Source organism: Haemaphysalis longicornis, unplaced genomic scaffold (genome assembly GCF_048455015.1).
Source record: "Haemaphysalis longicornis isolate Haplotype H1 unplaced genomic scaffold, Haemaphysalis longicornis Haplotype H1 scaffold_8, whole genome shotgun sequence".
NCBI lineage: Eukaryota > Metazoa > Arthropoda > Arachnida > Ixodida > Ixodidae > Haemaphysalis > Haemaphysalis longicornis.
The window spans coordinates 110,775,791-110,793,438 of record NW_027526445.1 but is presented as its reverse complement, the minus strand read 5'-3'; the positions used below and the strand labels follow the sequence as shown (position 1 = coordinate 110,793,438).

At 45.8% G+C, this 17,648-nt stretch overlaps 1 protein-coding gene across 2 annotated transcripts in view; it reads left to right on the top strand.

The window, feature by feature from the left end:
- The window catches only part of LOC144150172 (uncharacterized), a 75,053-nt gene that overhangs the window by 1,785 nt on the left and 55,620 nt on the right, over positions 1 to 17,648 (top strand). Inside the window, exon 2 of one of the 2 annotated variants that reach the window (XM_077682012.1) lies at positions 1,050 to 1,358. In XM_077682012.1, coding sequence (XP_077538138.1) covers positions 1,256 to 1,358 — 103 coding nt within the window. In that variant the 5' untranslated portion in view covers positions 1,050 to 1,255. Of the gene's footprint in view, positions 1 to 1,049; positions 1,359 to 8,755; positions 8,952 to 17,648 lie in introns of those variants that run through there. The other variant, XM_077682013.1, reaches the window with a different exon arrangement.

Here is a 17,648-nt window from a genome sequence, read left to right as displayed (position 1 = left end):
GAACTGGTACCTCTAGTTTGCGCTAAGACTTTACACAAAGGTCGAATTTAATTGTCTTTTTTTTGTTTAATATCTAAACGGCGACGAGCCGGCAATGTGTGTTTGCATGCTCTGGATACTGTAGGAGGCGCCGCTGTCCTAAGGTAGTCGTCCTGTCCAAAATAGCCATCGGCGAGCACCCATAAGCGACAACCGTTTCTTACACAATAGTCAATAGCGTCGATCGCAATTCTTAGTGCTATTCAAACTAGACCACGGAATGCAAAGTTTTAGCCCGAACGGTGGGGCGGTCGCCCAGAAAAGAATCTTAACTGCGCCCATTTGTTGTTGTAACGCGCTGTACTGCCACTGAAATGCGTTCAGGAAAGTCACTGCGATGTTCCCGGTTGGCCGCACTGACTCGACTGTTTCAATGCACTGAAGTGCGGGCCTTTTTGGGGGCGTATATGATGTCGCGGCACAGCGGGCCAATTTACTTTACCGGCGAGTGAGCGACTGTAAGAAATAAACTTGATTGATTGTGGGTTTTAACGCGCCGACGCAACGCAGGCGATGAGGCGCGCCGTAGTGGAGGGCTCCGGATTAATTTTGACCACCTGGGGATCTTTAACGTGCGCCGAAATCTCGTACACACGGGCGTTTTTGCTTTTCGCCTCAGAAAAGCGGCCGCCGCGGCCGGGAATTGAACCCGCGACCTCGTGCTCAGCAGCGCAACGCCTTAGCCACTGAGCCACCGCGGCGGGTCTGTAAGAAATAAACTGAATGGAGGTATGGTTTTGGCTAGTTGGTGCATACCCTATTAGCAAAACATAGCGCCGATAACGGGGACAACAGCGAACAACTTTGACTGAAACAACTGCGCCTGTGTTGCTCGCTGTTACTCGTTGCCCCGTAATCTGCGCTGTTATTATTTACATGGGCATATAAACTATATGGGAGGTAACAGAGTGGATCCCTAGAGAAGGCAAACGTGGCAGGGGGCGGTAGGAAGATGTGGGTCCGGTTGCGGCAGGAAGCGCAGCTGCTACATCTTTGTGTTTATCTTGCAGATCGCCGCATGTTCCGGTAGCCACTATCTACACGACGATACTCGTCTGGCGCAACGACAGGGCAGCCACTTAGACTGCCTTGACCATGTCAACGACATTACAGCCACGTGACGCCTACTACGTCATCAAGACACGCCATCGCACATGGATCAACTGGATTTGCGCAGCACCGCTTCTGATTGGAAACCTACGGGAGCGACCTCTACATGGGCATCGTGGCCTATAAAGCCGACGCACAGGAATCGGCTCTTCAGTGGGTCCGGTTGCGGCATGGAGCGCAGCTGCTACATCTTTGTGTTTATCTTGCAGGTAGGCCAAAAATACAATTACAAGTGCTATAAAATGATAATCGTTTTCTATTGCCGTTACCAGACCCAGAGTGTTTTTGTGATGCTCTTTGTGGCACTGTGAATTACTTGAAACTACTGTTGTTGCTGTCTGGAGACATTGAAGTCAATCCTGGCCCCGACTATGAAAGTAAGGCCGAACGAATGTTGGCAGACTTATTGGCAGCTCAAGCACGCATTAGTCAAGAAATAAGCGCTCTCACTCAAAAAGTTGCTTCATTCGATGAACGCCTAGTCAAAGTAGAGTAATGGGCCGCATCGACTAGCAATGTCGCTGCTAAAGTGCAGGAGTTAGAGAGTACGGTTGCAAAACTTCATAGCGTCGTCAGCGAACTGGACAGGAAAAATGATGATTTAGAAAACCGGTCCCGCAGAAACAACCTAGTAATACATGGCTTCCCTGAATCGCCTGACCAAAATCCAGAAGAGCTCACTGTTTTGGTGGCCAAAATGATAACAGATAAGCTAGAGGTACAGTGCGGCAACATTGAACGCTGCCACAGAGTCGGGTCGCACAACGAGGGCAAGATAAGACCAATAATCTTGAAATTTCTGGATTTCAGAACAAAGACTAATATTTTGAAGAATGCGTGTAAACTAAAGGATCCGACACTTACATAAATGAAGATTTCTCGGCAAGGGTACGGAATCTGCGTAAGTTATTGTGGCAGAACTCCGCAGATGTAAGAAAAAATGGACGTAAAATACGACTTCACCGCGACTGCATCGTGGTAGATAGTGTTCGATACACATGGGGTGACGCAAAGTCCGCTATCGTTAAGGCCCCACAAAATGTGCTCTTAAATAGTACCGGCTTCACTACTGCTGGAGCGTCGGAAAACGCGCTCGAAGAAAGCACTGGCAATCCATTAGCTCATTAGAACCTTTGACGCTTTTGAATGTAAACACGCGTAGCTTAGACAATAAAATTACTGACTTTCACTGGCTCGTAGAATGTTACCACCCTTCAGTCATGTGTGTGACGGAAACTTGGCTTAATGACTCGATTGATGACGGGGAATTTACTCCGCCTGGATACGTAGTCCTGCGAAAAGACAGAAGTGCTGGGCGTGGCGGGGGTGTGGCGCTATTCATTCAGAATAACATCGAATTTTGCTTGCTTCCTGATCTACCCGAAACAGAATCAATTTGGTGCAAGGTTAAATTTAAAGACTTGGCTATAGTTATAGGAGGAATATACCGTTCTCCGAATTCCAGTGATATATTTGGCCTTGTTATTGATTACCTCGCAGAACACAGGTTCTATGATTCTAGGCTTGTGATCACTGGTGATTTCAATACCCCCTGCATTGATTAAAAGAATCTTACCTCAACTGGCCGCGAAAAATTGATCTGTGACTCTTTAATTAACATAGCAGTATCCTATGACCTAACCCAAGTAATAGAGGCCCCAACGCGAGAAAATTCCCTGTTAGATCTTGTCTTCGTCAGTGATGACCTCCTGCAGGGTGGTGTCAAATAACAAATAGTTGAAGGTTTGTCAGACCACCGGGCTGTCCTAGTAGACTTCAATGTCACGTGTGAGCAGAGTAGGCCATCCTACAGAACTGTGGCCGACTTCAGCCGCGCTGACGATGCTTCAATTGTTTCTACTCTGGCTTCTTATTTTGACAACTTTTTATTTTCTAGCTCGAGTCTGTCGGTCGATGCTTTGTACAATCAATTCTGCAATATTGTCACTTAATGTATGACGAAATTTCTTCCAGAGAAATGTGTCAAGCGCCACCCAAAACACCCCAGGTACACCCGGGAAATTGTACAGCTTATACGTCTTATCAAGCGGTCACGCAGGCGCTGTCCACCAGACGATCGAAATCAAAATGGCCAGTTATCTTCTATGAAATCTTGCTTAAAGGCTAAGATGAAGGAGGCAAAAAAATTTTATTACAACCACACGCTATCGACATTCATGAAAGATAACCCTTCAAATTTTTGGAAGACGATTTGCCCCATCCGCAGCGATGCACAGTCTTTCTTCATCGACGATCAACCATGCTATGACACCAGTGTTATCTCCGAGGCCTTTAATATTTTTTTTCAAATCCGCGTTTGTCTCTGAAAATGGCGTAATCCCTAACTTTCATGCTCCCAGTGATTTAACGGTGTTTCCTCAGCTAGAGATTACTTCCGCTGGAGTTCGTAAACTCTTATTAAGCATAGACACAGCGAAGAGTGCCGGCCCTGACAGCATTCCCAACCTTTTTTTGAAAAGGTACTCTGAATGGTCTTCCCACTATTTAACCGTTATTTTCAGAAGATCTCTTGAGTCAGCATCTGTCCCTGGTGTATGGAAAACAGCCAATGTGGTACCGGTGTTTAAAGCTGGCAACAAGCAATTAATTTCAAATTACAGGCCAATTTCATTATTATCTACATGCTGTAAGCTATTACAGCATATTATCTACAAGCACATTGTCCAGTACCTCAGTGAAAACGGTGTGCTAACACGGCATCAGCACGGGTTCCGCGCAGGACACTCTACCGTCACGCAGCTACTAGAGTTCACACACGACATTGCTTCAGAACTTAATAACAGGGGTCAAATTGATGCGATATTCATTGACTACTGTAAAGCGTTCGCTAAGTTCTGTCACCGAAAACTTCTGCACAAATTACGAACACTTCTTGGAAACAGCCCATTGCTCTCATGGTTAGAAGATTATTTGCACTCAAGATCACAGTTCGTTACATTTAACAACAGGCGGTCATCACGAGTGCAAGTTTCATCAGGCGTGCCACAAGGCTCGGTTCTTGGGCCGTTATTATTCATTATTTACATTAATGACGTCGTTGAAATTACTTGAGGCACGCCTGTTCAAGTGAGGTTGTACGCGGATGACTGTGCTTTGTATTGCAATGTTAGAAACGTTGAAGATGAGCGGTGTCTGAATGATGTGTTTACCAAGTTTTGCGCATGGAGCCGGGACTAGCAAATGGAGATTAATTTTAACAAAACAGTTGCGATGACTTTCACTAACAAAAAACAGCCTTGTCATTTCACTTACGGTTACGCAGGACAACAATTAACTAATGTCGATGAGTTTAAATATCTCGGTGTCACTTTTACACCAACCCTGAGATGGAGCTAACACATCGTCCTTATCTGTGTGAAGGCGCTCCGGATGCTTTCTTACTTAAAACGCACTCTCAAAAATTCTACTCCACCTTGTAAAATAGCTGCTTACAAAACCCTTATCCGTCCGGTACTTGAGTACGCTTCAGTTGTATGGTCGCCTTACTTAAAATGTGATATTGGTAAAATTGAATCTGTCCAAAAGAAGGCAATTAGGTTTATACTCCGTCGCTACGATCGCAACTTTTCCCCTACATTTCACGCTGAGCAACTGTCACTTCGGCGCTTATCTCACCGGCGTGATTGTGACAGGATTGCTTTGATGCACAAGATTGTAGATGGTTCCACTTGTTAAAGCCGCACCAATTTCCTTCGTAGATTGCTCGCGGCGCGTAACAAGACGCACCGATCCTTTGAACATTGTCCCCTTTAGAGCGTACTTGGATTCTTTTAAGTATTCTTTTTTTCCGCAAACAATTGAACGATGGAACAATCTTTAGCCATCCCTCCGACGTTTGCCCGCTGAACTGTTCCTGAAAGACTTGCCTGAACATGTTACATGATACCATGAATTTTAGGTGGTTTTTCATGTGTATATGTGTGATGTAACATTTTTGTTAGACGTGTACATTTTACAGTCTTTATTACTTGTATCTGTCGTGTATATGTATTTCATGTAACTTTTCCACTCCTGCTATGTCTCTCGTTGAGACAGCAGTATTTGTAAATAAATAAAATAAATAATAAATTAATATGCAGATGAGATCAAGAAGTTTGCGGGGATAAATCGGTCGCGGTTAGCACAGGACCGGGACAATTGGAGATCTATGGGAGAGGCCTTTGCCTGTAGTGGCGTAGAAAGGCTGATGATGATGATGATGATGATGGTGATGATGATGATAAAATATATATAGGAGTTCATATACCAGACTTATGTATTACCTCATATATAAACCAATACTCGTTTCATCTCGTATATTGATTTTGCGATGGCCGTAAGAGTCTTGGTGTAACGCCGTAAGCAAAGCACGCCCACTCCCCCCTTTTTTCTCCTCCACTCATTTTTTGCTCTCTCCCTTCCCTTTGCTCTTACGCAGTACTGAGAACACTTAATGCAGCTTCCTTGACTACATCCATAGCCCGCATACCAGCCTCGGCTTGTGCGTCAACATATCGCTTTCACTTATTGCCACCCTGTTCGCGATCTACCGGGATAAATCAAAGCGGGCCCATGGACGTGCTCCGCGCATTCCAAGCGCGGCATGCATTCGATTATTATGGCTTCGTCTTCGCTTGAAGCCGAAGCCGTAATAATTGAATGCATTAGTCCCAAAGAAAAAAGCAAAGGGACTGCCATGCGCAGGCACTGCACGCATCTTCTGCGTCACCCGAGACACCGTCGAGGCAACAAGAACGCATTCGCATTGGACCTCCGTTGGTGAGGATCGGTAACAAGAGCAACAAGAAACATTTCTGCAAAACACACAAAAAAAGGCCGCCTGGTTTGTCATTTAGAGATCTCGACATCTGGAGGTACGCCGACGAGGAAATTGTGGTGCCATGCGTTGGCCGATTAACAGTGCCGGCATACAAGCATTGCACTGGCTCAGGCCGCAGGTGATCAGGTGACTTGGGGGAGGTTTTAATGCGAGAGCTTTGAGCGAAAAAGCCGACGTCGGCGTGGGGCACCTTTATTTCACAAAGAAAGAGAGAGGGGGAGAGAAAGAGAAGTTCTGTATTTCAAATGAAAACACAGAGAGGTTTCCCTCATACTACTCTGCGGCAGAAAAAGGGGAAAAGCAGTAGATTAGTAAGGAGAACGGCAGTGAAAAAAAAAAAAAAAACAAGAAAACGCACATAGCGTCTTGTTTTGGGGCATTATAAAAAATCAGCGCGCTTTCACTCTGTCGTGAAAAATGACCAGCGAAGCTGAGAGCAGTCCAAGGACTGGACGAAACCAAACCCGTAGCACAACGCCTTAGCCACTGAGCCATGCTCCGTGCACTGAGCCACCGTGGCGGGTAAGATCAATTTTCCCACTTCCTACTGCTCGAGCGCCATCTATTGTAACCTTTCGTTACTGTTTTCTTAGAATGTCGCCACGGGTCTAGACTGGGGCACGAGCACTTTTTCTATTTTCGGATCAAAACATTGCTCCTAACACGTATCTTTTTATTTGTCATCGTGAATATCAAGCACAAATCTATTTTCACTTAAAATGCTATATGCCTAATGTTTACTTTTTGCTCCATAATACTGACAAATATAAAGAATGTTTCCAGATTTAGTTGTTAAGAAAGGTTTTGCCAATGTTAACATATCGTTTAATACTTGTCAAGTTTTTGCCGGGTGGCTGAATTGAGGGAAAGACACAGGGAGACAAAGACACACAAAAATTTGGGGGTTTAAGTATTCCAATAAAAAATACACCATCTTTAAAAATGACCGGTCCCCTATCTTTAAACCATGGTACTACGCGATGCATGCGCTCCCTGCCCCCCCCCCCCCCCCCCCTCCTCTTTCTCTCAGTTTTCTGTTAGAAAAGAAGGCATGGAAAAAATTAGCAGTGGCCCAGCTCGGCTATGCCAGGATATAGGTAGCGTGATCTAAGGTTCAGCTGGTATTCTTAGGTTTCTTGGTTGTCTAGGATCAGCTGATTATCGTGCTTATGGCTGCTAGAACGATTTCCAATCCAGTCCAATCAGATCCAGTCCAGTCCCGTCCAATCCAATTCAATGCAATCCAGTCCAATCCGGTCCAGTCACTGCTCCGCGCGCATGCGCAGCACGGCTCTCCATGAGCCACGCGAAACGGCTATCAAGCGGCTCCTGCGCACCGTCAGACTTCGCTACTGCGCAACGGAGGCGCACAGCTGGGCACGTGCCGGCGCCAGTGCGTCTGCTGTGGCTGTGACGTCACTGCTCTGGAATGCGCACACCGGCGAATGTGCAGACCCAATTCTCTACACACCCGCACTCCAATTGGATTGGATTTTTAAATCCAATCCCTTACAATTTAATTAAATCCAGTCCAACCCAATTCAGTCTAAGTCCAATCCGATCCAGTTCAATACAAGTTCAATAATAACCAAGCCAAGCCAAGCTAATCCCATCCAATCCCATGCTCCTCGCGCTTGCGCAACAGGGCCCTTCAAGGTAGACGCGAAACTGTTCAATTTCGGCCAGTGTAGCTTCGCTACAAAACCTTATCGGAATGACCGGGTTCGATGGGTACATATCGTTGCCCTCAGTTGCGCGTAAAGTGCACGAGCGCCCGAACGCGAGAACCAACGCAGACGATCGTCGAAGTAGCCGACACTGTAAAGGCACGCCATTACCCTTCTCCCGTGTCTATGTAGCAGACGATCGCTAGGGAGAGGGCGGGTAGGGGCACCACCTTCGCCGAAAAAAGAAACGAAAAAGGAAAGTAACATCCTGCGCACATCATCGTGCCCGATCGACGAGAGCCTGGGCCTTGAGGCCCATTACTTGAGCATTACCAGGAAAACGGGTCAAGAGTAAGACGATCACGTTACGGTGAGATGCGGTGACCTAAAGGGGCCCTTCAGGAGAGCCGTCGATTTGGCAGCGACCAACGCGTTCAAGAAGCCCTGCGCGCACATGGCTGCGCGCCAATGTATTTGTACGTTTTTTTTTCTTCAAGGGTGAACGCATACTCGCAAACGCGCAACGGGTGCATTGAAAGGCAAGGCTACTTGGTGAAAAAAATAATAATAAACTGGTATTAACGTTTATACTGTGCAAAATAAAGCGCGTACAGTTTTCCCTAACTAACCACCGTGTAGCACAATTACTGTCGCATTTTCTCGAGAGACAACCTGCCGATTTCGGCGTGTATTTTTTTCCCTTTTTCGTTAACCGTTCACTTCCTCGATCTTCTCTTGATTGCGTATACCCACAACGGAATTAAGCGATAAGAGCCGTGGTCGATATGCAATTCCGATTCGCGTTGCACAAACCGTGAGCGTTGAGACACCCTTTTATTCAAGTCAAACGCAGTCTCCTTACGCGTCTACCAAGGACGACCGCGAGTCAAAAAAAGAGAGAACACTAAATACACATCTATAGAAAAACAGTCAAGGCCAACACATCGCAGGCTAGGAGAAAAAAAAAAGAATTAAAGGTTCCGTCGACAGATTCATTATCGAACACAAAAGTTTCCCATGGTGGACAGACGACGCTATTCCCAGGCGCTACTCGACAGGCGCTAGCGTGGCTTTTCCTATATACGAACAGGAGAGACGCAACTGGAATTCAGTTTAGCACGCCTCTCTCAGCCGAGCGGCGAGCCGAGGTGTCTTTTTGCTCGTCGTTACTCCGCGGCCATTCCGGGTAGCAGCGCGCGCGCGCTTGTGTGCACCGTTTATACGTGCGGTTTATACAATGGATTCTTTCACGAAACGCCTCCTGCTGCTGGGTGCAGTCTGCGCCGTCTTCTGCGGTGAGTCTCTGCATGCCTTTTCAATTCTAAGTCTTTATAGCATCTTGGCATGTTTTGTACTGTCCTGCACATGCCCAGTGGTGCATCCTTGTGACTGCGCCCATTATCTCACCGGATGCGCAGCCCAGTGATACAATGATTGCTCTCAGGACAAAGAAGTTCGCAAGGTTTATCAGCCACTTTTTAGAGCGAGGGCGTTCTTAGTGGGACCAATGCGTCCTGACAAAACACTAACGCCTTTCCCATAGACCAATTGATTGATTGATTGTGGGGTTTAACGCTCTGACGCGACATAGGCGGTGGAGGGCTCCGTATTAATTTGGACCACCCGGTGATCTTTAACGTGCGCCTCAATCTCGAACACTCGGGCATTTTCGCTTTTCGCCTCCATTCCCGTAGACCGGTTGGTCGATCGAAAAAGACCCTTGACACACGGCGCTTGCGTGATACGGGGCTTCGATTGTGTCCAAACGATTACTGAATATCGCGAGAAAGGAACGTTTCTTGATCAGGCAATACACGCATTGATCATGAAAAATGAGTACAGTAGTATAGCTTTATCTCATAAACCACGTGTTGGTATACATCGGGATCGTTCGTGGATGCGTTTACATAATGCGCGAAAAATCGTCGCATGGGTTCGTTCGTGGTTTGCGATCAATTGGGTCCTTCAAGGTTTAACGGTCGATTGGACGCACTCCACGCGAAGGTTGTACGCACTTCTAGCTTTCGCGTTTCCCTCAACTTGCTTTGGAAAGCGATGGTAAATTTTTAGTTTAACCTCCACCCCAGGCTTTTTTCATATTTCTAACCCATTGCATTGACCAGAAAGGAGCAACGCTTCCCTTTTATTCGCTGTCCAGTAGCGGAATAAACGCATGTGCATGGGCAGCATACATATATATCTGGAGCACCATAAACAAGCACACATGCCCGCCGGAATGTATTGGAACCGGCCTGCTAAAATAAGGCTGTCAGAATATAGGCTAAAGATTAGGTAGGACTGCTGTTAGAAGGTGGCAGCACCATGTAAAAACGATGTATCGTACTTTGGTGTACGTGCACAAGAACGCTGGCTTTCAGAATTCTTTGGCCACCGAATTCATGAACAATTGATGACCAAAATGAAATCCTCCTTTACAAAAACCCTTGTACCAGCGGTATAAGCGGCTTCTATGGAACTCGCGCAGCAACATATCTAGTTGGCAGATTGGTCTGTTATTGCGCGTGGCCATTAAAAAAGGTGTTTGAGGGGGAGGGTGTAATAATACATGTAAGCACAGAGGCCATCCTAAGTAACTGGAACAAGGATTTGTGAATATGACAAAATAATTCCCTTACTGGATTTATGACAGCCATTACCAGTTTACGGGAAACTCTTTCTATTAGGGATGATTCCTTTAAATGCCCACCAATGCCGCCAGGAAGTCTCCGAAAGAATATAGAAGTGTAAATTCAGGAGACCGTGTTCCAATTACTTTTGACGGCACCTGCACACACAGAGACGTACTTTTCTCCGTTGAGAGGCGTACATGTCATGATAAAACGCAAACATGGTCATGGCGGCGAAGAGTGACCAGTACATATTTTGTTGTGTACTCGATCTTGCATGCATCCTTGCATATGCGTCCCTTATATTTGCATATAAACTCGCATAAGTAGCCGCTCGTTATAACAAATTTCCGAAGACTGGAAGCTGGCTTCGCTGTAAGCGTCACTTCATTGCGAGCAGAGGTTATTTCTTCGCTGCGAACTGCACTGAGGACAATGAGAAATTTCGTATAAAGAGAGATTTTGAGTAAAGCGATTTTGTTATAACAGGGTGCCATGGTATTTGCATATTCCCGTAGCGCCATTCCGTTTCCAGATAGGCACAAGCCAGGCACTTCCTGCGCCCACCCAGCGCCACCTACTAAGTCGCTTGGGACACTCGTGCTTTCTTTATCAACAATTATGCCAAAATGACTTCCACTGTTCGACTTCAGTACCTCAGGGCTCCGGACGGCCTCGGTTCGAGACCCAGCAGTGCTGGTTTACTTCCCAAACTTCCGTGGTTTTTTTCACTGTAAAATGTTCTCTTAGCTCCTTTCTGCGCATTCTTTGGGTAAATAAAAGTTTGTGTCTTTTATGTCGGTTTTGACGTGGGGCGCGGCACAACGACGAGTGTAATTAACGCTCTTCATCGCGCCGACTGTCGGGCCTGTACTTATCTTGAAACGGAATATTGCATGCCCGTGTGCTATCTTTCAGTTCAAATTTCCGTCTTATGCGCCGAAGCAGCAACCGACCTAATGAGTCTCGACGTAGTGGAGAGCTCCGAGTTAATTAAGACTACCTGCCAGAAGTTAACGCGCGCCAAAATTTTGACACACGGTGGTTCTTTTTTACATCCAGTGGAGAATCACAGAGAGCGAGAGAGAGAGAGAGAGAGAGAGAGAGAGAGAGAGAGAGAGAGAGAGAGAGAGAGAGAGAGAGAGAGAGAGAGAGAGAGAGAGAGAGAGAGAGAGAGAGAGATCACTTTACTGAGCTGTAAGCGGGTTTGGGGGAGCTGTGTGGCCGTCCGCAGAACAAATGGCTGCGCATGATCTCACTTCGCCGCAAGTGTCGTCTAAAGACAAGTCTTCGGCCGCCTCCGTCACTTTAATGTCTCTCGCCTGTCCCCCGCCCACTGCCAAGCTCTTTCCCTCCCTTTTGATTCTCCCACGACAAACACGAAGAAGTTTTGCTGAATTCAATTCAATTTTCCCGCATCCCACAGCTCGCACCCTGTACTATAACCTTTTGGTACTGTTGAACATGGAACGCAGCCACGTGGCGCAGGCTCGCGCGAAGTGTTTTTGTATTTTTTGGGTCAAAATATTGTTTTCAGTGCATTTTTTATTTCACATCGCCAATATCAAGCTCACATTTATTTGGAATTATAGAACCCTGCGAGTGGCAGTTGTTCATGAATATTTTACCTCAAATATGCCTAATATTTTCTTTTTGGTACAAAATGTGAACGAGAAGGGTTGATTGAATGGTTCGGAAAGGTTTTGGCTATACAAACTTTTATTTCAAGAATTCTTCTAACATTTGGTCGAATGACGGAATGTGGGACAGACAGACAGACAGACAGACAGACAGACAGACAGACAGACAGACAGACAGACAGACAGACAGACAGACAGACAGACAGACAGACAGACAGACAGACAGACAGACAGACAGACAGACAGACAGACAGACAGATGTACGTGCGGACGGACTGACCAGAATTTTCGTGTTTAAGAAGCCCAAGAAAAACTGGCGCCAGTAAAAAACCACAACCTAGTGCTACGTACAGCGCGACGCCGCTGGGCGACCCCCGGCAGGTCAGCGCGTGTTGTATTGCTTTGTGGGCAACCTCCGTAACGCATATTGACTCCGGTTGTTAGGAGCTTGCAGCTGAGCTGTACGTAGGTCATTCGTAGAGACAAATCACGAAGTGACAACAAATAGAACGGGAATGTGAGCATATAGTTCAGGCCTGTCAGCTAGTGGGTGACGTGATTACCCCCCTACACCGACTGTTCTGTACTGCGCCCTTGGTGACGTTGCAGTCTAATTCAATGTTGCCCGTCCAGTTTTGCTTTCTGCCCTTTCACAGTCCCCGTCAAACATTAACGAAAAACGTCGCTTTGCGACATTTCTAGTAATCGGTTCTTAACGTGTACAATGTACGCGCATCCATCCATAATTCGAAGGTAGCTTCCGTCAGCCTTTCATCGCTTTCAATTTGATGATGGAATTTTCGGCCGTGAAGCTTGCTTTCGATGTCCTCCTACTTTCGTATTGCAACTACGGACAAAATGGAAGCGCGACCAGGATGTAATAGAAAGCGTACACCGTGTGTACCTTTTGCATGAGGCCGCATAAAGCCCCAAGGATGCGCCTCGTTGACCGATAACGCACCAAGCGAGGGGGAGAGAGAAATTCTAAGCCGCGGCATTTTGTCGCCGTCCACAACGGCGTCTTCGGCTGGCGACCTTCGAGCGTTTCTGAAAAAGCTCCGGCATACATTCGGCTTCATGGTCGAAATAAAGCACCCCGGGCTTCTGCTTCGCTGAAAGGAGCGGATGTTTATTTAATGGGCGGAGATGCCAGCCAGCAAGAAAGCATGTGGGATACATTTGCGCTTGGTGTAAGAGGACGTACGGGGAGGTCGGGGACGAGCGAGAGGCTCTACTCATTATGAAAGACGAGGAAGAGATGGTGAGACGAGTACAACGCGTTTAAGTGCTAACTGAAAAAAAAAAAAAAACGTGCATGTGAAACACAGTTTTAGCTAAGTGACAACAAATTAGCAGGGTCAAAGCCTAAAATATCTCGGAAAAATACTGCGCGTAATTACAGAAATATGAGGGGATTGATCCTCTTATGAAGGGATGAGTCCGCACTTCAGGGTTCGAAATAGAAGAATTGGCTGCATGCCTGCTGTTTTTGGCTGTAATTGGATTTATTTATTTATTTATTTATTTATTTATTTATTTATTTATTTATTTATTTATTTATTTATTTATTTATTTATTTATTTATTTATTTATTTATTTATTTACAATCCTGCTGACAACAGCTTAGGGGTCGTAGCAGGGTGTAAAAAAGTGAGATACATGGGACAATAACAAGAAAAACAAACAAAGAAAAAGAACGAAAACCATAAGCAAGGGAAGGGAGATCGTAACTGATCACCTATTCACAGTGATTACATCTGTTGAAGGGCACAACAACAACAACGAAAAAAACTGAAGCACACGTCGGATAAAACACGCTGCAAGAGAAAGATTGCACAGCAATGCCGCACGCACACATCAGAAACCGGTTATGCGCATATCAACAAGTAGTTTTTTTACTGGATATCGTAGAAACCAATCCACCGTGTATTATTAATAAAGTAATGCTGGTACTCTTGTTTGTGTACTTACACCATGCCTGACGGTGGTTTCTCCTTGATAAATGCTGAATACTATTAACATGAATGCGCTATGACACCAGTTCGGTAGTTTAGTACGATCTTGCCTGCATAAACCTGATGATCAAGTATTCTTGCTCCTGTTATAAAGACGAAAACCTTTCTTGGGATCCTAAACGCGAACATTTCTGTCTGTCTGTCTGTCTGTCTATCTGTCTGTCTGTCTGTCTGTCTGCCTGTGTAAATATGGGTGTATGCATGTCTGTCTGAAAAGAAATCTATTATCAAAACAATCCTGGCACCTATGACACAAAGTAACAACCAGAAACAATAAAACAAGTGCAGAGCGTGTTATAAAACTAACAGATCCCGAAGGCTAACAATTACACACACTTCCAGAAAAAAAGAACAAATAAATTAAAGTTCGTTACAAACAAAGGATAAACACGGAAACAATTTAGGGTTGATCACAGCCAACAGGTTGACATGCCACGGAAACAAGGCTGCAGAATAAGTCTAGACGAGAATGCACAAATATTTTCTACAAAGGTGGGGTTAATGCCGCAGCGAAAGATGTGGCGAATTATTAATCAATTCTTACAAAAAAAATAACCAAGTGTAACAACATATATCCCTAAGCACACAAGTCCGGAAAACTGGCATGAATAATAGCCCTTTTGCTCGACACCTCTAGAAACCGGGTAGACCAATGTCGCAGAAACTATACCTCACCCAACAGGGCCAACTCACCTCTTAGAAAGGTCACGAGGTTTTGTCTGAACAAGGAGTGCAAGGGCCACTGCATAGGTAGCTGGCTATTCTGTGCAACGGCACTGTAGCGGTTGTCAGTAAATAATCACCAATTACTGCGAACAGTTTGCCCAGGAGAGTGCCAGGGCACTGCACTCTCAGTTGACACCGTGTAAGCCCCAAATATAAAGCGGCATGGTGTATGAGGCGCTAAAAGCAACACGCTACAGTGCAGCTTGATGAAGTATGTGCTGTGGATTCCGTTTGGCCACAGTTGGGACAGAAAGCGTTCTCTGTTACTCCCCAGCGAAATAATATTTCTTTTTGTGTGAAGAATTCGCTTTTTGCCGCGGGTTGTTTCTGGCGTTCTATGGCAACCTACCTGAAGTCAGACGTAACCACGGAAAATCTGGTGGATCCACTCACTTGCCCGTCTTCCCAGTTACTATTTTTAAATGCAGAGCATTTCTTTAACTCACGATGTCACCCGGCGTTGTCGGCGTTGGCATGCCTCGGCGTCCGCAACAGCCGTTCCAGGTGCGCCCTCTTCCCCACTCCTCCTCTCCCGCATCACGCTACCCTCCTCGCTCTCAACAACAGGTCCGCACCCCTCCCCCTACACTATATAAAAAAATAATACTTACCGGCGCCTGGTTTCGATCCCACGACCCTGCTAGCGGAACGCAAGGTACATGGTGCTCTACCCACTGCGCCACAAAGCCGACACAGAATGGAATGCTACGAACGCGCCTTATATCCTTGACTCATTCAAACTACGTCAAGAAGCTGCTGATACAACGCATTCACTACCTGTGGGCGGAACGCGAGGTGCATGGTGCTCTTCCCACTGCGCCACAAAACTGACACAGAATGAAAAGCTACGAACGCGCCTTATATCCTTGACTCATTCAAACTACGTCAAGAAGCTGCTGATACAACGCATTCACTACCACCAACTCCCCAAACACTAAACGTTAAAGCAATACACCCACCCCCTATGCGGCGCATTTACTCGAGTCCCCCTCGCGGGGAGATGGGCCCTTTCTCCTTTTTCCCGCAGCCTGGCAGGTTGTTGATTCACAATATCAACATCAGGATCCAGTGCACGAATTTACTTAGCTAAGCTAATGACGGCCTTGAAGGGCCTCCACGGGATAGCTGCAGTGGGGTGTAGGTTCCTGGCTATAGTTGGACAAAGAACCCGTCCAAAGGGACCGATCAAAGGTTTTCCCGGAGCTTCTACGTCACTAAGAAGTCAAGAGATGACTTTGAGGGCCGACAACTGGCTCATGAGTTCGATGCAATGAATACCACAACACGCAGAGCGACGTGGGAGGCGGAGAGGATCTCTCCCTAAACTCTCGGTGCTTCCATCGCCCAAAAAAGAGAAAATGTGGCTGGATAATTTGTGGGTAACAGGATTTGAAGGCAGCATAATCCTGGAGATAAAGAAGAAGTTAGCAAGAAAAGCGCATTTAATCAAATACGATTTCTTGGAGAAAGGGCAGTTGAAAGACGTAGCCTGGACGACATTCTTTTGAAAGTCTTCAACCAGCTTGGGCCACATGTCATGTCAAACAGCATCTTCGGTGAATTTGACACCAGGAATCTTCGAGTCCCAAACTATTTTTAAAAGCAACGCTGTTTAGCAAATCTTATTTTTTTCCTGTCCGCAGTTGAACATGTAAATAAAATGCCGAGCGCACCCACGTGTGTGCGTGCAACGCGGCGACCGGCCGGAAGTTAAAAAAAAACAAGAAAATGGAGAGCGCTCGTGTAGGAGGGGCTTGCAACCACCGCCCAGCGTCCCCGTCCCACGTTTGTTAAGCCAAGGAGACCTACTTTAAAAGATTAGCCAAGACTGGCCAAAAAAGAAACTCCAGCGTTCGCCGTAACTCTGCCAACATTTGCTTGGAACGAGAAAGATAAGTCATAGCGTACGCCTTATTACTTCCAAAAAATGAAGAAAGCTCACACTTCAGCAGCAATGCCGTAGTAAAGGTCGTTGCGTCAGCGAAGAAGAAGCAAATCGGCTGCAATCGTGGACCTAAAAATCGTGATGGTTTTGAAGGTTGCGTAGAGCTTCGCTACCTTCCAGTCTTACGTTATAGTGTGAGCTTCCTTCATTTTTAAGTGCTGAGTTGGGGCGTGAACTGCATTTCCCAAAGGAAGGAGAGCACTTTTTGTGACATTTAATTCAGCACCAGAGAGGAGGCATAAGACTTGAAGTAGCCTAAAGAAGCCATGAAGTTATCTGGGTCCGGGATAGAATGGTAGCGTCATCTCCGTACGCAGACACTTTAGCGAAGCCTTGTCCGGGAAGGTGGATGCCTCTACTTTTGGAGTTGTCGGTGAGTTTCCTGATAGATGGGGCATAGACGTAGGAGAAAGACAAGCGACAAGGGGCATCCTTGTTTCACGCCTGTATAAATTGCAATTTCTCCGTGGACCATATCACTAGGTCTCTGGATAAACTACACAGCTCTCGGAGAAGCTCAAGAGAATTTATAAAATCTAGTTACAATTAGGGCTGGCTGAGTTGGCTACTACACTGATTGACAGGACACAGGATGTATGCAAACTGCTCTTGAAGAAATTAAATGAATAGAACACACATGTTCACGAATAGTTTGAGTAGTTTGAATAATAACGAAACCCGGTAAACCCGCTAGTAAAGTTGATGCATGTTGTACGCGAAAGATATATATTGGCAAAACATTTTAAAAATACTCATACCCGTTCCAAAATATTAATACTCTTCAACATTGTTTAGCAAAAAAAAAAACATTAAGTATATTTGATGCAAACCACAAGCTATATTTTCAATATTCTGTTAATTAAAACTACATAGCGGTTTATTTTCTGCAGCAGAAAATAAAAAATACGCCTTGAAAAGATAGTTTGACTCAAAATTTTATAAAGAGCTCGCGGGCGCCTTTAGTCTTCCTGGCGCATTGCAAGATTTCCAACAATAAGGAAAAATTCTAGTAGATAGCGCACGAGCAGTGGATAGCGGT